Source organism: Leucoraja erinacea, chromosome 3 (genome assembly GCF_028641065.1).
Source record: "Leucoraja erinacea ecotype New England chromosome 3, Leri_hhj_1, whole genome shotgun sequence".
Classification (NCBI taxonomy): Eukaryota; Metazoa; Chordata; class Chondrichthyes; order Rajiformes; family Rajidae; genus Leucoraja; species Leucoraja erinaceus.
The window spans coordinates 1,530,495-1,553,735 of NC_073379.1; the positions used below are offsets into that span (position 1 = coordinate 1,530,495).

Genomic DNA, 23,241 nt, shown 5'->3' on the forward strand with positions numbered 1-23,241 from the left:
TTTTGGCCAACTTACTCAGCCCCCCTCCGCTCATCAGGTGCAGAGGATTCTTCCCATCAATGAAAAATAAGTGTTAAAAAAATGTTGAGAATCCCTCTCCCGTCAATCATGCCATGAAGGCCTCGCCCCTTCCAGTTGGAGGGGGGAGGGATAATAAAACTCAATAGTGTGGGTGTGGCTCAGTCTCTGCAAGATGGGGGAGGGAGAGGTCACGACTGTCTGAGCTGTGAATCAACTGAACACTCTGAATGTCTATTGAACTGTGTTGTTTATGTGGTGTTTTGTGTGGTTTTATGGTGGTTTCACCTGCTTGAAATGGTATGAAACTGCATTTGAATGTGGTGGCCTTGTACCCTGCATGAAATGGTATGAAACTGCATTTGAATTTGGTGGTTTTGCACCCTGCTTGAAGTGGTATGAAACTGCATTTGAATTTGATGGCCTTGCAATTCGTTGGTTATGAACTTATTAATAGTCATTTTATCTTTGCTTATTTGGGAGTAGCAAAGAAAATTGAAGAACAATGAGTATTGTTTAAGTTCCATGATAATTTTACTAATTAAAGCACAACTTTTTAAAAGAACACACAGCCAAGATCTTCTATAATGTTTTAATACTTTTCACTTTTTAAATACTGGATTTTAATTTGTAATAACATGGAGGAACTAAAGTTTATAAACTGATCTTTACACATTGCTGATTGAAAAAACTGTTTGACAGTTCAATATCACAGACATTAACCAGTGTTTTATTGTACACAAAGCTAAATCAGGATATAAAGCTTTCATAAAAACAAATCTCTCAGCACGTTCTACACACAATATATTTTGAAATAGGTCCATACTTAAACCTGCAAATGAGCCGTTTTACATTCCAAAGTTTCAATACTTTACAACCATCTCTTTAGTGTAATCACTTTATACCAGAATTTCAAAATTATATCACATTTAGTGCAAATCCGACTAACAATATCAAGTTCTATACACGTAAACTTTCCAATTTTCTTAAAAGTTAGCTTAATTAAGCAGGCTACAGGTTTTTAAACCCGCACGGTTGCTAAAGCTCCCATTGATAAGTTAGTCAGATATTTAATAGTTTTCATTTGGGATATTCAGTCAAAAAGATACTCTTCCTGGCACCCAAAGTTCCCAAGAAAACCTATGGAAAATAAAAATCTGTTTTGTTGTGTTGTGTTGAATGCAAGGGGTTCCAATACATGCCCAAAACTAATAGTGGCTTTTTCAACATCTGGTTCTGTAAACTGTTACACTTTGTTTTCTTCATATCCAGTGCATGGTTCATTTGTGCAATTGACATCAATTCCCATATTGCTATCTTAAAGATGGATAAAAATTACTTTGCGAAACGATGGCCCACGTTTGCCAAGTGTGAAGAACCTACTCCCAAGCAACAGAGAAATTAAAATATAACTCATTACAACAACAGTGGACCCAAATACCATTTTTGAATAAAGTCCAACAGCTATCTTAGGTATGACCACTTCCCAAAACACAAATATCCATTGATTGAAACATTCTGAAGTACTTGATCCCTTAGTGTTGCCATTATTATTTAGCTTCAGAGTTTGGGTGCCGTTATATATGTTCCTACAAAGCCGCTTACTGCACACCACCCAACAATGCACCTTTGGGTTGAGCAGGAAACATTGAAGAGCTCCAAAACCACATGTTAACATCAGCATTTAAGCATGTATTGCTACGCCAACCCTACACTTCCAATTTACAATATGCACTATTTGGGATATTAACATGGCATAAGACTGTATTGGGGAATTGCTTTGGTTCAAAAGAACAATTATGCTTGCGTGCGATTAAAGATTACGACCTGCATAAATGCAGTGAACAGAATCTAAGCTGGCCATTTGGACAAAGTGGCAGAGGTATGGGAAGGAGAAAAAAAAATCTAGTGGGAAGCACTGAAAAACATATTTGTGTAGTCTGACCCAAAGTGTAATTTGTATTGAAGGAAGTGCAAAACATATCTTCTATAATACATTGCCTCTGACTAACATCAGCTGTAACTTGATTCAATGCCAAAATGAACCATATCTGGAGATCTGCATTTTACTTGTACTCTAGCAAGAGATATTTTCTCCAATAGAAAGAAACCTCTGTATTCACTCAAGCAGTTATTTCTTCTTGTTGATTTACAGCTATTTACACAAACATTTAAAAATGCAAATATGAAAGTCAGCTGAAAGATGGGATTAATCAGCATATTATTTTTAAACAGTTCGATTGGTTTTAGTTATTGCCTGCAAGTTTAGGTACAACTAAATATAAAATGTTCTAAATCAATTCTCAATACATGGTATCCGTAACTGAACAGGTTGATCTTAGAACCTTTTAAGACAGTCTATTAACATTCTAATTTAGGCACTTTTACAATTGCAGGTGTTTGTAATAGATACAATGTACTGAGTAAAGGGCCGCAAAAAGCAAGCACGGTATGCTGGTCACATACAACAGTTATTCAACCATAGAAAAGTTTCCGCTACAGGTTTAGATTTTAAACATTACAAAAAAGTCAAGTTTATTTGTTGCAAAATAAGAGGGAAATATTGTGCTATGTGCTCAACTCAAGACCAAATATTCCTATAACCCAGTAGCCATGAAAACATAGTAAAATATCTTAGCTGCATGCAGTTAAACACAGCACCAGGCAGTGGTGAAATCAACAGGAAGAAAAATCATCTCACTGCCAGAATTTCATGGTAACTAAAGTTCTTCAGATATGTCTATTCCATGTAGCTATGCATTTGGAGAGCATGCCCATCCAATCTTGAAATATAGCTGGCTGTTTCTGCTGATCGAATAATTGAATTCAGAGCAGATTCTGCAGTTGTGTTAGTGAACAGGAAGATGTGCACGTTTTGATAGTGGTGCATTCAAGATTTATGCAATGGGCTTTGCCTATCAACTATATTTAGCCAGCATATACTATTCACAAAAATACATCCCCCTGCACCAATATTGCTTAAAACAGTCATTTTATTATTTAATGATATGTCTTCACTGGTCATAACTAGAACATCAATCTATTTCAAAATGGAAAAAATCCTTGTTTGACGGTATCAAGTATTGTTATCCCCTTTTCAGCCCATGCCACCATCTTAAAGAACTCAGAACTATCATTTACAACACAAAAATATTTGTAACAAAAATACAAACTAAAAAATGCAGTAGAAAGTTTGTAAACAAAACGGAAATAAAGCTTTTCAAAATCTCCATCAAAACTGCATGTTCTTCATAGGAGATCGTAAGAAAGAAGGGGCAAATGCCAGAGGTCAATGGGCAGAGACAGCCCTGAACTGTTTTATAAGAGATTAGTCTCAAAGGAAAAAAAAAACTTACTGGTGTTAGAGATGACCAATAAAAGAATGTGATGAGTTCAGTGATTATAGATTGTTGATTAACAAGACTTGAGTAAGACTTAAAGAAAATACATCCCATTGTAGACCCCAAAGATGGTTAACATTTGTGAAATTTAGAAACACAAATTAGGCTGTTTCCTGCAAAAAAATGTTGAAACTTTGGCCATGATTATGCAGGCCTACATTAACATGCATGCTTTTTCTTTTAAACAATTAAAGCCATCAACCCATTGTGTTTGATCCAAAGTGTGATTGCTTCTGTAAAAATAAAAAATAAAATAAAAAAATGCCGGGTCGAATTGTAAACAGCTGTATGAGTTGCACATACAAATGAACTACACACTGATGCATCAAAATGAAACAGAGCACGGACAGTGTTGAACAATCGGCCACAGATGTAATGTAGCAGCCGACAGCAGCTGGGTGCAGGCTGACAACCAGGACTGGCCTTGCGAGATGAAAAGGCGTTGGAAATTCATTGTGCCAGTTTTGTGGAGTCGAGTATTCCTCGAGCGCAGGAGGGCACCTTTCCGTCTATTTGTTGATCACCAGAGAAACCATGGTTGGAACAACAGCACATTCATGCTGAACACTGAAGGAAGAAGATGGCACACTTATATCTTAAGACAGTTTCATCGGCATAGTATTTAAGACACCTAGCAATTTTTTTTGCAAATGAAACACACACATATGGCAATTTCCTTACAACATTTCAAAGTCCGTTACATAATACTCCTCTGGTTATTCTCTGTAAAAGAGTAGAATCAGTAGAACCTTAAACGTTAACTCAGTTTCTCTTCCCACAGACGCGGTCTGACTCACCAACTGTTTACAGCATTTGCTGTTTCAATAAATGTTTTGTTGCCGCACAAAAGTAGACTGAATTACTCTGATTTTGTGCAAATAGTTCTGAGCAAACGAAGAACCTCATTCCTCCTTTGATGCAATGCAAGCGTTTGGGCTCCCTGACAATACTTCTTTCAGACAATAGTATTCAGCCATTATAGTATTCAGACTGTATTCAGGATTTTACAAATGCCGGTTCTACAATTTTCAACATACATTCTGTCCTCTCACTACAGGCTGTGGTGGCATTTGGAATTCACAAAGTGGTATTAAAATTACAATCATATTGGTGCCACGACAGTTGAAAGAGGAGATGCAGAAGCAAATTGTTTCTTACTTCATCCTCTTACAAGTCTGTTCATATGGGACTGATCACAACTGAAGGAGAAGCAATTTGCATCAAGAACTATAATAGTTCGAATAGGAGCAGCATGTATGGATTTGCTGTTTGTACCCGAAATGATTCACTTACCCCAACATCCACACAACAGCTAATATCAGTATTGGATTTCCATAAGCATGAACAGCCATCAATATATTAAAACATTTGCCTTCAGGTGCACACAATGCATTCCACACAAAACTGGGCATCATCAATTTTAATTATTTAACTAGACCAAGTGCAGACCCGTTGGGTCTATTCCCTCAACGTATGGTTGCGGGGGAGGGGGGCGGCATGCGGCGTCACACACACTGACTACCCCCCCCCCCCCATACCCCGCACACACGCTAACTACCTCCCTTGATATTATATTAATATTATTAATTTGCTCCTTTTACCCCATAACCGCCCTATCCACTGAGCATATCCCCCAACTCGCAGGCGCGTCTAGAGAGGGAGGGGAGGGGGGGAGGGGCAGAGAGTGAGAGCAGAGAAAGAATGGGGAGAGACAAAGAGAAAGGGGCAGGGACAGAAGGGAAAGAGACAGAGACAGAGGGGGTGGAGGGGAGGGAGGGTGGGGTGAGAGAGATGGGAGGAGAGAGAGAGAGGAGAGGGGGGGAAGGGGAGAGGTGTGGGGGGGGGGAAGGGAGGGGGGGGCAGGGGAGGTGTGGGGGGGGAGGGAGGGGAATGGGGGGAGGGAGTGGGGGCAGGGGAGGGGTGGGGGAGGGAGGGTAGATGGGGTAGGGGGAGAGGAGAGGGGGAAGAGAGGGGAGAGAGAGGGGGAGAGGGGGGGAGGGGGGGCAGTCAATCTATTCCCCACTCCCTATCCCCCACCCCCACTTCTCTCCCTCTATTCCCACACTCCCACCTCACCTCCCCCATTCCCCCCTCTCCCTCAATCCCCCCACTCCCTCTTCACCTCCCCAGGATCTCGCCTGACCTCCGGATCTGCAGAACTTGTTCGTTCAGAGAGTAACACAGAACAGGGAGGAGCCAAATGCCAGGGCGCTTCGGTGGGGCAGGGGTGTTGACGTAACTCGGCCTTGCGACGCCCGCAGCCATTGATAACTACCAGCTGACAACAGCCCTTTAAAGCCACTAAGGCAAGATGCGTTCGCCCAGGAGCGAGCGTTCATAGCAAAGAAGCACCGGCTTCTGACTCTCCCACAGCTGGAATGAGCATGCAGGGGATGGGAGGTGCGCGCAGGCGGGCGGGGCTTCGCAAGCTGCGCCGGCTGTGAGGAGAAAGTTAAGTGGTCGCAGAACGATGCTGTAGAACGTATGAGGAGAAATTCAGCTCGTGAGGAGTCGCTGCCCCGAGATCTGTCGAACAAAGAGGCTATAGAATCTTTGTTCTGCAGAACTTTCTCGATATTTCTGCGCCTTTAATCCACAGCGGCGGGGGGGGGGGGCCAGGATAAACGCAGGTGGGCCTGGATTGGTCGGCATGTGGGCATTGTGACGTCAGCAGCTGGTGAGCGCCGTTTATTTTTTTTTTAAATTGTGTTTTGTGATCAATTTTATTCAAAATCTGGGGAAATAATTGACCAAGGAGTGGATTTCTGAACATAAGATAAATCCCAACCAAAATTGTAAATATTTCTGCGTTTTTGCATCTGGTTTTTGAGGTGATACGTAGCAAAGGCAAAATTCTGTACACCCACACACACAAAGTTTTAAAAGTATATAGATATCAGCGAATTAAATAAAGTGGTTAATGCTGTGTGGTACCTCTGGATATTAGAAAAGAATGTCTTTGCCCGAAGTCTTCTCCTGCACATACGACGTAAAACGCTTTAGGAATTTGGGATATTCACGCTTTGCGACAGCGCGGAGTACGGAGGCTGGTGCCCATCCTCCAGGGTTTACTAAGAACAACAATAGTCGGAACTTTTTAGGACAAAGGAGAAATATGCTCCAACTACTTCATAAATACATCAACTTAATGCCATTCAATGATTTTCAATGGGATGTGTACATAAAAATACCTCTTCTCAGCAAAGCTGACATTAAAGTAGAATGACACAGATGGATAAATTTGGAAACTGGCACTTCAATCAATGGCTCAAGGCTGGGACTATTGCCACATAGAGATATAGTCATGGAGTGATAGTGTGGAGACAAGCCCTTCGGCCAAACTTGCCCACACCGACCAACATGTCCCAGCTCCACTAGTCCCACTAGCCTGCATTTGGCCCATATCCCTCAAACCCGTCTTATCCATGTACCCTTCTGATCGCTTCTTAAACATTGCGATAGTCCCGTCCTCAACTCATGTACCTCAACTACCTCATATCTACAGCGAGATACAGTGAAATTATTTATTTTGCATACATTTCAGTAAAATCACACTATACACAAGCACAGATCATAAATAAATATAGGTGGCACAGCGTTAGAGTTGCTGCCTTACAGTGCCAGAGACCCGGGTTGGATTCTGATTATCAATGCTGTCTGTATGGAGTTTGTACGTTCTCCCCGTGACCTGCGTGGGTTTTCTCAGAGATCTTCGGTTTCCTCCCATACTCCAAAGACATACAGATTTAGAGGTTAATTGGCTTGGTATCATTGTAGCGTGTGTAGATAACGTTATGGGCCTGTCCCACTAACGCAACTTTTTCGGCGATTGTCATAGATCGTTGCAGGTCGCCGAAAATTCACGTTTGAGAATTCAGCGGCGACCAGAAAGCCGCTACAACTCTTTGGGTGACTGAGGAGACTACTCACGACCATACAGGCGACACCCTGACGACATGTGAAGCCTGTATGGTCGTAAATAGTCGCCCAAAGAGACGTACTCTGTTCTGCTCTTCGCTGGATTTTCAACATGTTGAACATTTTCGGCAACCTGCGATGACCTATGACGGGTGCCGGCAGTCGCCGAATAAGTCGCGTTAGTGGGACAGGCCCATTAATGTGCAGGGATCATTGACTCGGTGGGCCGAAGGGCCTGCTTCCACGCTGTATACCTTTAATTACCTCTCATCCTCCTGCACTCGAAGGAAGAATGTCCTAGCCTGCTCAACCTCTCCGAATATAATAATCTAATTGAAGACACCTTTTGTGACTTCCCACTTGACTGCCTTCATTGAAGTCTGGGACAGGAAGATGCAGCACTCTGCAGAACACTTGACTATAATTTTAGCAGACGTTAAGAAATGTTCACTTACCATTGGCTACATATGTAATCTTGCACAGGATGTTGTCTCGACTGATAGCCTGGTCACCTTCTGGAGGGCTTACTAATGTCTGGCATATCATGGCAATGTTTATTTTGGCACGTACGCATCTATTATTCTGCTGTTAAACAGGTGTAGAAACACATGACCATAAATGACAATAAATGAGCACAAAGCTACTAAATAACATATTTAGCAACTACTTCACAAGTTAATAACACACAAATTGCACCGATCTATCAATTTTAACACCAAAAACAAATTATACAATACAAATAAAATTTCTCTACATGCTTTATTGCCCTTCAAATATGGTATTTAAAAAAATGAAAACGGACACTTACAGGAGCATTGTCATGTTCGACAGAAAAGTTACAGACAAGCCACGTATCTGGATCATTCTCATTTGTCGCAGGAACCTTTCGAATTGCAGACAAATAAAGCACATCCCTTTGAGAAGCCGGCCAAACCCTCTGGACAAAAGTAAAAAATGAGATCTGTCCATTAGCAAGTTATCAAATAATAAATTCCTCATTGCTACAAAATGGCAAAAATCTTAGGTGTTCATTCATAAAAGATTGCTAAAGTTATATAGTCTTGCAGCGTGGAAACTAGCTCTTCGGCCCAACTTGCCCACAGCGACCAACATGTCCCATCTACACTAGTTCCACCTGCCTGCATTTGGCCCATATCCCTCTAAACCCGTCCTATCCATGTCCCTATCTAAATGTTTCTTAAACGTTGCGATACTACCTGCCTCAACTACCTCCTCCGGCAACTTATTCCACTCACCTACGACTCTTTGCATGAGGAAGTTGCCCCTCAGATTCCTATTAAATCTTTCCCCATTAACCTTCAACCTATATCCTCTGGTTCTCGATTCCCCTACTCTGGGCAAGAGACTCTGCGTGTCTACCTGATCTATTCCTCTACTTCCTGGCTAGGATCTATCTGTGGAGCATTTGCTCTAAGTAATATGACAAGAACATGTCAATTTTATTAACACAAGGGTAGTCCTGGTAAGGGTAGATTGTACACATCTACTTGCAGGTAAAGTAAACATTAATGGATTAAAATAACATGTGCCCAAGCACAGGGCATTCCCTCAACTCCAATCACCATCTGTAATGCTCAATAGCTTAAAAGCAAAAACGACATACCTTGTGGGTCTGGTAAACGATGATTGCATTATCTGATAGAACTTCTATTACGTGGAAGTTTTCAATGGTTGCTGTGGGGTATAAATGGATACATCAACCAATCATATCACACCAATTAAGGCATATGTAGGACATGCGAAAAGTAAAGCAGAGGAAAATGTTGACTGCAAATATATGTAGAAGTTTAAACAAAAGTCAAATCAGCAGCTGCTTCTGAAATGAGACAAAAGATAGAAACTGAAGCTAGAGACTGAATAACAGACTTGTGCAAAGGAAAGTATGGAGCGTAATCTTGAATTAGTATCTGAATCTTGTATCAGTCTGAATAAAGATCTCGACCCAAACCTTTACCCATTCCTTCTCTCCAGAGATGCTGCCTGTCCCACTGAATAACGCCAGCATTTTGTGTCTACCTTAGTATTAGTCCGTTCCACACGATTCAAATTAGCATATGATAAACCTTCAATTTTATATTATGTTCAGTTTCATTTCATTTGGTTGTTTGTCCAATTTAGTTGATTTGGCAATCTGCATCGAACATCTGCTTGTTAATTATTTGATTTACACTGGAAACAGAGGCTAGAATAAGTCTCATAATGGAAGTTCCATCCAAATGCCCCAGAGCACTTGTACCAGCTGGTAAAATTCTTCTTCTAACTTTGCCCGCTATAAAGTCACAGGGCTTTCTTGCATACACCATGGGCGGCACAGTGGCCACGGTGGTAGAGTTGCAGCCTTACACCGCCAAAGACATTGGTTAAATCCCGACTAGAGAGAGTTTGAACATTCTCCCCGTGACCTGTGTGGATTTTCTCCGGCTGCTCCGGTTTCCTCCCGCATTCCAAAGATGTACAGATTTGTCAGTTAAGTGGCTTCAGTAAAATTGTAAGTTACCCTTAGTGTGCACGATAGTGCTAGTGTACGGGGTGATCGCTGGCTTTCACAAACTCGGTGGGCCGAAGGGCGTGCTACCGTGCTGCATTTCTAAACTCTAACATTCAAATAGTTTACTAAAATGATACACTGTGCTGCATAATTTATGATTACCTGCTCCGTGGGGGGGGGGGGGGGGGGGGGGGGGGGGGGGGGGGGGGGGGGGGGGGAAGATGTGGTGAACAGTGAATTATTTTTGCCTTGACTAACATTCATTCCTGAACTAAAATCAATAGAGCTGATGAATCATTTCATTTGTGGCTACCTGCCATATTTATCTGCAAAACATTCACCTTTTTTCCCCAGTAATTCATTATTCACACAAAATATGCAAGACATTCATATAATGGCCTAAAACCGGAAAGGCCAGGACCATGTATCAAATAGGATGGTAGAGATCTTGCTGGTGGAGAATTAAGCTAAAGTTCTAGCTTGTCCAACCTTTGCCTACAGCTCAGGAACCTTAAGTCCTGGCAACATCTTTATGAAACTTCGCTGCACTATTTCCAGTTTAATGACATCCTCCCTATAATCTCTACAACATTTTGTACAACTGTAACATAAAATCCCCAATTCTATAAGCAATACCTTGACTAATGAATGCCAATGCACCAAAAGCCTCTTTAACACCATACCTCCCTATATTTTACAGGTACTTGCCTTTGTCTCCTAAGTTTTAAATACTTTGCATATCAAGTTGCTGAAAATAAGTATTTATTATATTACAATGAGGAAAACTAGGCATCTGTAATCCAAGTGAAAGGGTCAGGTAGAATGAGGGATGGTGAAATTAGCAGTCCATGTATTGAAAAATAAGCGTAGAGCAAATTTGAAACAAGTAGCAAATAAAGAAAGATTTCATTCAAAATTTAACATTTAAACATCCAACAATCCAAAATGAGTAGAATTTAATGGCGGAAATAGCTAACTGACATTTACAGATCTATTCCATAAATCAATCTTAATTAACTTTGAAAATATTGCAAAATATTCTTACTTTCCCAGTCATTGCGAACATCAACATTCCAGAAATAATGACAGACTTCATGACCTGTAACACCTTTGACAGAATGAGTCGCTTTGAGAGGATCCAAGACAATCCCATTCTCTTCTACTTCTCTCCTGTACACCTGTGTTGTAATGTAGAAACATGCATGACTATATTAACCTTCGGCCACTGGATATCAATGGTAGCCATATTCACTAATAAGTGGAAACAAGGACACAATGTGCTGGAGTAACTCAGTGGATCAGGCAGCATCCCTGGAGAACATGTTTCGGTGACGTTTCGGGTTGGGACCCTTCGTCAGGCACGCCAGAGTTACTCCATCACTTTGTGTCCTTTTCACAAATAAGCATTTGTTTCAATTGTACATCTGTTGGGAATAAAGGATGGATCTAGTCTTAGACAGATCTCAAAAACAGATGGAAAACAAAGCAAAAAATGTATTTCACTCTTTACAAAATTGAACTTTAAAGAGTACAATCTTGTAACTATTAATCACCTTCATTTCTCCCTCTTCCACCACCAATTGCCAGTTAGCATCGCCACCTACATCCTGCAGAGAGTACTGCATGTGATTCTGTACCATCTCTTCAACCTGTCGAAAAAAGCCCATCTTTATAACGTGCAACAGCAAGCCATATTCTTGTAGCTTAATCAATAGAATTTTGGATGGAGGTCCTTGGTCATGGGACATTTCAGAGAACACAAACATGCAGGTTGTCACAAGCTTGATTTTTATGCAGCATCAATTTCAGCTTCCCCATTTCGAATTACAGAAATGGTCTCAAGTACAAACCATTTGCCCTAGCCCCTTTGTCTAGGACATACTCTATATGTTAATAACTCATGGAGTAAATTACGACTGAATTCCTTTCCCATTAAGTTTAGAAATGCAATAAAAGTGAAACTAATTTAGATATTGATCTCTTCCATGATTACGAAAATATGTATCAAGTTACTCGATGTCTGTCAACTCTGCACAAGCCCAACTCTGCACATCCCACCACCACCATGCTCAATTGCAGCCCATCGTTTTCAAAACTTCCTCTCCTTTTAACAAATTCTGGTACATAGCATATCATCCAAATATTTATCTCCGTGCAGAACTGGTCAGTCATAATTCTAATCGCCCACCCATTAGACTGTAACCAAGTTTATACTCCTCTTCATCCCTCAAACTTCCCAATCACAAAATCATCAGCATACCACCCCTTTTCCCAAAACAGTCGCACAACACAGCACAGTTAAGGGCCTTTTGGCCCAAAGTATCCATGCCTCCCATGGCCTGGAAAGTAACTTTTCAAGCATTATTGATTAGTACAGGGGTTGTGCGGAGAAGGCAGAACAGGGTTGAGAGGGAACGATAGATCAGCCATGACTGAATGGCAGAGTAGACTTGATGAGCTGAACAGTCTAATTCTGCTACTATAACTTATGAACTTATTAATTCTATTGCTGCCCACCATAGCAACTGACCAATATTGTTCTGCAGCTGAACAGCAACATACTCAATGTCCACAACATTCTCAATCTACTTCTCATGGCAAACTTACAATTCATACCTCATACATTCACTTAATATTTTTCTCTAGTTCCAATCCATAACATTTTATCTAGGTAGCAGTCGCTGCTCAAACCTCAATATTCAGACTACTCCTGCCTAAATCATACCCAATAATCTTGAAGGTAGACACAAAATGCTGGAGTAACTCAGCAGGTGAGGCAGCATCTCTGGAGAGAAGGAATGGGCGACGTGTCGAGACCCTTCTTCAGATTGCCTTTTAGTATTTCTCCCACCCCCAACATATCCATTTATTCCCTGCGATCATATGAATAATTAACATCTTGTTTCACACCCAGACTTTTATGGAAATGTAAATTCTATTTTTGCTAGTGTTCAGTCCCTCTCTAGTGGTAGAAAGTGTTCACTACAAATCCAAGTCAAATGAAATGGTCTTTAATTCATAGCAATTGCCGAGCGATTACTGAAACTTCAACAGAAATGTACTTTCTTCTGCCTGGCTGATAAATTCATTGAAGAAAATTTCCCAGGGCTAAAAGCAATTCGAGGAAGGGGACTGTTACACTGGTGGAATTCTATTCTGGTATTTCAGAAATCATTTTTCTAAATTACAGAACAGATTTGAAAGTAGAAGAAAAATTGCAATTGTTAATGTTTTTTTGTGAATTGTGAATCAGACATGACAAGTGATTGGTATTGCATTTGCAATATAACATATCATGCCTTCAAATTTATTTTGAGGAACATTAGTTACCTCCTGGGTACCATGTTGATATATGCACCACATGCCATTTATTTCTTTGTCCCAAATGTAAATATACATGGTATTTTTATCCAAGAGTAGTGAAGACAATCAACAGTGCCAAACTGTCAAATGAACAATAACTCAAGATTAATAATACAATTGAATGGGCTTTGGAATTTACAAAGTAAACCAAATAGCTAAAATACATACACCTAGGGAAACATTAAGGAGTTGGAGACTTTACAAATAGACATTCATGCAGAGTGGCATGTTAGCAGAAGTTTTTCAATGAGAGGTGCTCTGTTACAGAAAGTCTGAGCTGTTCTTCTTGGTCAGATAACATGAAACTTTTTCTTGACTGGTGCTTTAAAAAAAAAAGAATTAATGCTACAACCAGGAAAAAACAAAAATCACTCCTCTATTGCTTATTCTGAAGGCACTGCACTTTAAACTCGCACCAGATGTGAAAGGTAACATCCCGTAAACTGATATTTGGTTCAAGTGAATCTATCATATCTTAAACTATTTTGAGTTTATTTGGAATGGCTGACAGTCGTTTTAGATGGGAAGATTAACAAAAAACAAGGATAGAACATAACCAAAGATTTCAAAGTTAGATATACGAGTTTAAAAAATATTCTCCCAACGCATTTCTTATCAGGAAGCTGCAACAATGCTGCCAAAAGTAGCAATGAGGGTGATAGGCGAGAAGAGAAAGACAATGATGAATTGTCTCCATGCAGTTGTCATAAATGAAGGATAAGGTTAAAACTTGGATGTAGAATTTCCAAGCTAGTTTGATTATCCTATTCTGAGATACACCGAGACAAAGTGAAAAAGGAAGAATTGATCAACCGTCAGAAAGCTGTTTCTTTAGCAAATGTATTATCGATAATGTCAAAAACAAAGGACTGCTCATTTGCAGATATTATTGAGTATTATACATCCATTTCAAAATGTAAAATCAGAAAAGATATTCAAAATAAAGCTGAATGTTTCATGGCTGTTCAATAGCATATGGCATGTGAAAATTAGTTTCATTAACACAAGTTATTCAACTTCCCAACTGTTTAAACAATCAGGAAATTTGAAAGTTAGATGATATTGGTTTGAAGCATGTTGAACCTGGACATCTTTAAAGTACTTAACCGTAGCTGACGAGAAAGTTCAACTTATTTAGCTTAGTTTAGAGATAGTGTGGAAACAGGCTCTTTGGCTCATTGAGCCTGCGCCGACCAGCGATCCCCACACATTAACACTACCCTACACACATTAGGGACAATTTTTACATTGTTACCAAGCAAATTAACCTACAAACCTGCACGTCTTTGGAGTGTGGGAGGAAACTGGAGAAAGATCTTACAGGTCATGGGGATAATGTACAAACTCCGGACAGACAAGCACCTGTAGCCAGGATGCTTCTCTGGCGTTGTAAGACAGCAACTCTACCACTGCGCGATACCGACACGTATAAAATAAAACAAAAAATACTGGAAACACTTGGATCAGGCATCATTTTGGCTATCCTACAGAGTTTGCCATTCGGCATCAGACACAGAATATACTACATTAATAAAAATACAAGTAGACTTGTTATCTACTTACAGCATGAACAAGTTTTCAGGCAGGAGTGCATCAAGTGTGATAGAGAAAGCATATAGTTACATTTATTAATTGATACTTGTCAACAATCCTTAGGGACATTCAAAAAGAAGTAAGATGAGTGGTGTAAATGTATGAACTGTAGGGCAATGTTATTGGTGACAATGACTTGCTTAGCTCTAAGTGGTTCAATTTTCTTTAGAGCAAACTGCTCCATGAGACAGAGGAAAGAACACGATGGTCAACATATTTTAGATTGAAGTTAGCAACGGCGTTTTTGCAGGCATCTTAACATAGCACAACATACTCAAGCACTTTACAGCACCATTATCAAATAAATGTTGACACTGAGGTACGTAGACTGATACTGGGATAAATGGCCAAAAGCACTGTTGAATGAAATCGATTTTACAGCCCAAAAGTACAGAGATTAAGGAGGAAAGAGAGGTATGGACATTACAGTGGAAATTCCTGAGATTAAAGTCTCAGATATGGAGGGAAGGTAACCAATGATTTGAGCAGCGCCATCACCTTGGAGAGATCCGAGGCAAAATGACAGCAATGATGGATGGTGGGGGATACAGGGGCTCAAATAGTCTTTAAAAGATTTGAGAACTTTAAAATTGATATGCTGCTCAACCGGGGAACTAATGGAGTAAATATCGCAGGATAGCTTTCAATATCAATACATTTAGAGGAGAGTTGTGAGTGTGTGGAATTCTCTGCCTCAGCGGGCAGTGGAGACCGGTTCTCTGGATGCTTTCAAGAGAGAGCCCTGTCCCACTTAGGAAACCTGAACGGAAACCTCTGGAGACTTTGCGCCCCACCCAAGGTTTCCGTGCAGTTCCCGGAGGTTTTTGTCAGTCTCCCTACCTGCTTCCACTACCTGTAACCTCAGGCAACCTCCGGGAAACGCACGGAAACCTTGGGTGGGGCGCAAGGTCTCCAGAGATTTACGTTCAGGTTTCCTAAGTGGGACAGGGGCATTAGATAGAGCTCTTAAAGATAGCGGAGTCAGGGAATATGGGGAGAAGGCAGGAACGGGATACTGATTGTGGATGATCACATTGAATAGCGGTGCTAGCTCAAAGGGCCAAATGGCCTCCTCCTGCACCTATTGTCTACAGAGGATGGAGAACTAAATGCAAAATATCTGTAGTCAATGTTTGGGCTTCTAGAATTTTCTTTTAATAGTTAATTAACTAGCAAAATTAATCAGTATTTTCCCCATAGCAATTGAGATTCCACTGAAATAAGAGTATAGATGTTCTTCTATAAAAGTATATAAATAAGATTTGTCATCCTTGACTTTGAGCAAATGCTTAAGAAGAATCGATAGATAAAGCTAATTTATAAATGGTCAATACTGATGACTCCTGAAAACTGAGCTTAATTTGCTGAATTGGTAAATTGCTAATGGATGCAATAACTTATTTAGACAATCGTTCCAAACCCCAAAGCACAATTTAAATGATTATCTTCATGCACTTCACCCACTTTGCCCACATTCTATTCAATAACCTCTTATTTATTTTTTTCTCTCTCCAGGAAAAATGCAAGCGATTAAATCTGCAGTGTCTGAAACAGATGGTTCTTTGAGGATATACTATAACTTAAGTCTACAGGTTAGCTTCAGCAACTAAGAGGAGCAGCAGCATTTAAACAGTGGCCGTTAGTGTCCGGGAGTGACAACTCCTCGTGGTGTATAAAAGGAAGGCAGGGCAGGGCAGCGGAGGGACCATTTGGCTTGAGGCTGAGCAGAGGGTTGCAGCAAGATAAAACAAGGTCTTCATTTTTGTTACTCTTCTCTGGTCTACTGCAGTAGGGATGGCAGTTATAGCACTGGTATGCTCCTCCTGCAGAATGTGGGAAGTCAGGGGAAGAATGTTCCCGAGGGCACCTGTGGGAAGTGCACCCATTTGCAATTCCGGATTGACCACATGAAGGAACTAGAGGACATCCATGATGTCTCCAAGCGGATGCAGAATATTAATTCTCAAGTGGGATGCTGGGCAACCAGAGGTCATTGTGCACATTGGAACAGATGACAAAGTGAGGAAAAGGGCTGATGTCATGCAGAGTGAATATAGGGAGTTTGGACAAGAGTTTAGAAAACAGGATCTCAAGTGTATTACTGCTGGTGCCACATGCCAGTGAGGCTAGGAATAGGAAAGTAGGACAGTTGGACGAGTGGCTGAGAAATTGGCACAGGGTGCAGGGATTCTGACCTTGGGACTATTGGGAACTGTTCTAGGGCAGAAGGATGGCTTGATTGGAAAGGAATCAATTTCCTGGCAGGCAGGTTTGCTAGTGCTTCCGGAGAGGGCTTAAACTAGATTGGCAGGGGGACCATATCCAATACAATAATGAGGTGGGTAAAAGGCTGGAAGTTGGTACAGAAGTGGCCAGGTGCCTTCCTCTGTGGATGTTATTGCCATTACAGAAACCTTGTTAAGGGAGAGGCAGCTTACCGTTTCAGGATACAGTTACAACAGGCGAGCTAAAGGTGGAAAAAGGGCGGGGAGGAGGAGGTGAAGTTGCATTATTGATTAAAGATATGAGAGTTGCAGATGCAGCTTAGTTCATCACATAGACCCTATCATTGACTCCATCTACGCTTCACAGGAGACAACATAATCAAAAACTTGGCCCACCCTAGTCATTCCTCAGTCTCCCCAATTCTATCTGGCAGAAGAAGCAGAAGTTTGAAAGCATGCACCACCAGATTCAGGAACAGATTCTTCCATTCTTATCAGGCTTCATAATGGGCCTGGCCCACAGGCGATTTTTTGGGCGACTACCACAAAATTTTCAACTTGTTGAAAACATTTTGGCGACTGTGGCGACAATTTTTTCTGTCGTAGGTTGATGTAGATGTTGTTGTAGGTGCTGTCGTAGATTGTCGCCAGGTGTCATAGGTGAATTCCATTAAAACTAGTCCCTGGCAGTCGCCTAAAGAGTTGCCCAAGTGGGACAGGCCATTAATAGTCCTTTCATAAGCGAGGGTACTGTCCCGATTCATCTCTACCCCATTGCAGATATTGAAGTTTGTCTACGGAACTGATGCGCTACAATGGCGAGAACTACATTATGCAACCTGCATCTTCCCCTTTGCTCCATGTATTGTACCCGAGGTTGACTTGATTGTATTTACATACGGTATATCTGATCTGTTTGGATGCCTTGCAAAACAAAGGTACTCACCGTACCTCGGTTCACGTGACAATGATAAACCTAAGCCTAAAGGAGAACATCACGGCAATAGTTTAAAAGGACATCAATGAAGGATCAACTAATGAGGCTATATGGGTGGAGGTGAGAAATAAAGGGGATTATCACCTTGTTGGTATTGTACAAAAGACTCCCAAAAAGTCAATGGGAACGAGAGGCTCAAATATACCAGGCCGCTGCAAGACTGTAAGGGTTGCCATAGTAGGAGAGTTGATCAGGAAAAAGGTGGCAGGGGGGAGCTTGCATCCCTGGATGAGTGTAGGGATTGAGGAGCATACTCGAGTTGGAAATCAAGGGGGAAAGAGGGGGGCAGGAGATAGCTCTGATAGATAAGATTAAGGAGAATCCAAGAGATTATGTGCATAAAGGAATAAAGTTGATTAAAGAGGAAATATGGACCTTCAGAGACCAAAGTGGTCATCTATGTGTGGAGCTGCAGGAGATGGGTAATGTCTTCAATGCATATTTCTCCAGTCTTTACAACAGAGAAAGGCATGAAGACCAGGGAACTTGGGAAGGTTAATGACATTTTCTTAAGGACAGTCAGTACGTATTACAGTTGAGGTGGTGCTGGATGACCCAACCGATGAAAGTGGATAAATCTCCTGAGACTGATCTGATATATCCGAAGATACTGTGGGAAGCTAGAGAAAAAACTGCAGAAGACTGGAGGGAGGCTAATGTGTCCCCATTCAAAAAAAAGCTGCAAAGAAAACCCTGGGACCCATACATTTGTAAGCCTAACATTGTGGTAGAAAAGTTACTGAATGACTAGTGGGGTACCGCAAGGCTCGGTGCTGGGACCGCAGCTATTTACAATATACATCTATGATTTGGATGATGGGATTCAAAGTAACTTTCGCAAATTTGCAGATGACACAAAGCTGGGTGGCAGTGTGAACTGTGAGGAGGATGCTAGGAGAATGCAGAGTGACTTGGATAGGTTGGGGGAGTGGGCAGATGCATGGCAGATGAGGTTTAATGCGGATAAATGTGAGGTAATCAACTTTGGTAGTAAAAACAGGAAGGCAGATTACTATCTAAATGGCGTCAAGTTGGGAAAAGGTGAAGTACAACAGATCTGGGAGTCCTTGTACATCAGTCTATGAAAGTAAGCATGCAGGTTCAGCAGGCAGTGAAGAAAGCAAATGGCATGTTGGCCTTGATAACATGAGGAAACGAATATAGGAGCAAAGAGGTCCTTCCGCAGTTGTACTGGGCCCTAGTGAGACCACACCTGGAGTATTGTGTGCAGTTTTGGTCCCCTAATTTGAGGAAGGACATTCTTGCTATTGATGGAGTGCAGCGTAGGTTTACAAGGTTAATTCCCGAGATATCGGGACTGTCATATGCTGAGAGAATGGAGCAGCTGGGCTTGTATACTCTGGAGTTTAGAAGGACGAGAGGGAATCTCATTTAAACATATAAGATTCTTACGGGTTTGGACATGCTAGAGGCAGGAAACATGCTCCCGATGTTAGGGGAGTCCAGAACCAGGGGCCACAGTTTATGAATAAGGAGTAAGCCATTTAGAACGGAGACAAGGAAACACTTTTTAATCGCAGAGTTGTGCGTCTGTGGAATTCTCTGCCTCAGAGGGCGGTGGAAGCAGGTTCTCTGGATACTTTCAAGAGCTAGACAAGGCTCTTAAAGATAGTGGAGTCAGGGGATATGGGGGACGGCAGGAACGTGGTACTGATTGGGGATGATCAGCCATGATCACATTGAATGATGGTGCTGGCTCGAAGGGCCAAATGGCCTACTCCTGCGTCTATTGTCTATTAGTAAATTTGCAGATAACACAAAAATTGGTGGGATCATAGACAGTGAAGAACCAGACAGTGAAGAATTACTGTGGGATCTTGGTCAGCTGGGAAAATAAGTGGAATAATGGCAAATGGAGTAAAATCCAAGGAAGAGGCATATACATTGGCCAGAGGAAGCAGCAAACTGGACTGGGAGAAATTTAGAATGCATCAGAGGATGACAAAGTGGTTAATTAAGAGGGGGGAAAATGCATGAAAGAAAGCTTGCGGTGAATATAAAAATTGACTGTAAAAGCTTCTTTAGATATGTGAAGAAGAAATGGTTAGTGAAGACAAATGTAGGTCCCTTCCAGTCAGAACCAGATGAATTTATAATGGGGAAATAAGGAAATGGCAGACCAGTTAAATGAGTACTTTAGTTCTGTCTTCACTAAGGGAGACACAAACAATTTCCCAGAAATACTAGGGGACAGAGGATCTAGTGGGAGGGAGGAACTGAAGGGAATCCACATTAGTCAGGAAATTATGTTAGATAAACTGTTGGGACTGAAGGCAGATAAATCCCCAGGGCCGGATGGTCTGCATCCCATAGTATTTGTGGATGTGGCCCTAGAAATCGTGGATGCATTGGTGATCATTTTCCAATGTTCTCTCGATTCTGGATCAATACCTGTGGACCGGAGGGTAGCCAATGTAACCCCACTTTTTAAAGAAAGGAGGGAGAGAGAAAACAGGGAATTATAGACCAGTTAGCCTTACATCGGTAGTGGGGAAGATGCTCGAGTCGATTATTAAAGATGTAATAGCAGCAAATTTGGAAAGCAGTGACAGGATCGGTCAAAGTCAGCATGGATTTATGAAGGGAGAATTATACTCAACTAATCTTCTGGAATTTTTTGAGGATGTAACAAGTAGAATGCATAAAGGAGAGCCAGTAGATGTGGTGTATCTGGACTTTCAAAAAGCATTGTGTGGGACCTTTCAAGGTCCCAAACAAGAGATTAGTGTAAGAGAACATGGTATAGGGGGAACGATATTGACATGCAGAGAGAACCGGTTGGCAGACAGGAAGCAAAGAGCAGGAATTAACGGGTCCGTTTCAGAATGGCAGGCAGTGACTAGTAGGATGCCGCAAGGCTCGGTGCCCCAGTTATTTACAATATATATTAATGGTTTAGATGAGGGAGTTAAATGTGACATCTCCATGTTTGCGGATGACACAAAGCTGGGTGGCAGTGTGACCTGCGAGGACAATGCTATGAGGCTGCAGGGTGACTTGGATAGGTTGGGTGAGTGGGCAGATGAATGGCAGATACGGTATAGGGTGGATAAATGTGAGGTTATCCACTTTGGTGGCAAGAACAGGAAGGCAGATTATTACCCGAATGGTGTCACATTAGGAAAAGGGGAGGTGCAACAAGACCTGGGTGTCCTTGTACATCAGTCACTGAAAATAAGCATGCAGGTACAGCAGGCAGAGAATAAAGCTAATGGCATGTTGGCCTTCATTGCGAGAGGATTAGAAGCAAAGAGGTCCTACTGCATTTGTACAGGAACTGGTGAGAATGCACTTGGAATATTCTGTAGAGGTTTGGTCTCCTAGTTTGAGGAAGGACATTTTTGCTATTGAGGGAGTGCAGCGTAGGCTCACCAGGTTAATTCCCGGTTTGGCGGGACTGACATGATGAAAGAATGGGTCAACTGGGCTTGTATTTACTGGAATTTACAAGGATGAGAGGATATCTTATAGAAACATATACAATTCTTAAGGGATTAGATGGGCTTGATGCAGGAAAAATGTTCCCATGCTGGTGGAGTTCAGAACCAGGGGTCACAGTTTAAGAATAAGGGGTAGGCCATTTAGGACTGGGATGAGGAGAACCTTTTCACCCAGAGTTGTGAATCTGTGGAATCCACTGCCACAGAAGGCAGCGGAGGCCAATTCACTGGATGTTTTAAAAAGAGTTAGGTTTAGCTCTCAGGGCAAAGAAAATCAAGGGATATGGGGAAAAAAGCAGGAACAGGATACTGATTTTGGATGATCAGCCATGATCATATTGAATGGCAGAGCTGGCTCGAAGGGCCGAATGGCCTACTCCTGCACCTATTTTCTATGTTTCTAATTCAGATAACTGCATGATAGTGCATTGTGAGAACAAGTGATAAGGGAAGTGAAATAAGGCAGTCTATTCACAGTGAATGATAGGGCCCTGGGAAGTGTTATGGAACAGAGAGATCTGCGAGTGCAGGTACAAAGTTTCCAGAATGTAGCATCACAGCTAGATAGGGTCATGAAGGTGGCTTTTGGGTATGCTGGCCATCATCCGCATGGGCAATGAGCATAGATGTTAGGAGGTTATGTTGCAGTTGTACAAGATATTTGTGAGGCTGTACTTAGAATATGATGTTCAGTTTTGGTCACTCTGCTCTTAGAAAGATGGCATTAAACTGGAAAGCGTGTAGAGAAAATTTACAAGATGTTGCCAGGACTCGAGAAACTGAGCTATAAGGAGAGGTTGGGCAAGCTAGACATTACTCCTTGGAGTGCAGGATGCTGAGGAGCGATTGTATAGAGTGTACAAAAAGAGACGGGAACAGATAGGAAAATCTCTGTGCATTCACCCTATCCTGGGAAAGACAAGAGCAGGACGGCATAGAGTAAGATGAGAGAGAAAAGATTTAATAAAAAACCGAGGGGCAACTTTGTTTACACAGAGGGTGGTGGATACATGAAAGGAGCTGCTATATTAAGTAGTATATACGGAAACAACATATAAAAGATTTGGATAGGTACATGGATTGGAAACATTGAGGTAGAAAAATCGGGCCATCTTAAGTGGGACATCCGAGTCAGCATCTTCTGCCTGTTTCTGTACTGTATGACACTCTGACTGAATTTTTCTTAATAGAATGTAGAACACAGCAGGGTAACCTTATAAATCATTGGCAAGGTGTCAAGTTGAATATGATGTTTTTACTTTTACCCTAATATAAAGTAAGTACAATTATACGAGCCAAGTAGGATATTCGCAATGTTCCTAGCCATTCAATGATATTTCTGGTAGTTAAACTATCACATTGCTATCCTCCAAAAGAACAAAATTCAACCCGCATACCACTCTGCACGATGACTAAACTGGCCAAGTTTTAACAGTTATTTGTTTTGGATGCGAACATCATTGGCACCATCCACATTTATTGCCCATTCCTAATTGGCCCTGAACTGAGGAGGCAGTTAAAAAGTCAACTAACCAGTCATTTATTGGGCAGAGTTAAGGATGGCACATTACCTTTCCTGAAGGATGAGAGAACCAGACAAGTTTTTAATAATAATCTCATGTTAAGGTTACCAAGACCAACGCAACTATATTTTTAAAACATAGATTCTGCATTTATTTACTCAAATTTAAAATGTCCTAACTACCTTGATGGGATATAAACACCACGTCCAGAATTAGACAAGATTATTATTAGT

At 41.4% G+C, this 23,241-nt stretch overlaps 1 protein-coding gene across 6 annotated transcripts in view; it reads right to left on the reverse strand.

The window, feature by feature from the left end:
- Window positions 1-595: 595 nt before the first annotated feature.
- The window catches only part of LOC129694553 (ceramide transfer protein), a 91,337-nt gene continuing 68,691 nt past the window's right edge, over window positions 596-23,241 (reverse strand). For 4 of the 6 annotated variants that reach the window (XM_055631295.1, XM_055631282.1, XM_055631308.1 and 1 more), the window contains 7 exons: window positions 11,400-11,495; window positions 10,892-11,024; window positions 8,962-9,032; window positions 8,146-8,274; window positions 7,793-7,922; window positions 6,354-6,490; window positions 596-3,986 (listed from right to left, as the gene is read on the reverse strand). In XM_055631295.1, coding sequence (XP_055487270.1) covers window positions 6,363-6,490; window positions 7,793-7,922; window positions 8,146-8,274; window positions 8,962-9,032; window positions 10,892-11,024; window positions 11,400-11,495 — 687 coding nt within the window. In that variant the 3' untranslated portion in view covers window positions 596-3,986; window positions 6,354-6,362. The remainder of the gene's footprint in view (window positions 3,987-6,353; window positions 6,491-7,792; window positions 7,923-8,145; window positions 8,275-8,961; window positions 9,033-10,891; window positions 11,025-11,399; window positions 11,496-23,241) is intronic. The other 2 variants (XM_055631311.1, XM_055631288.1) reach the window with 1 other exon arrangement.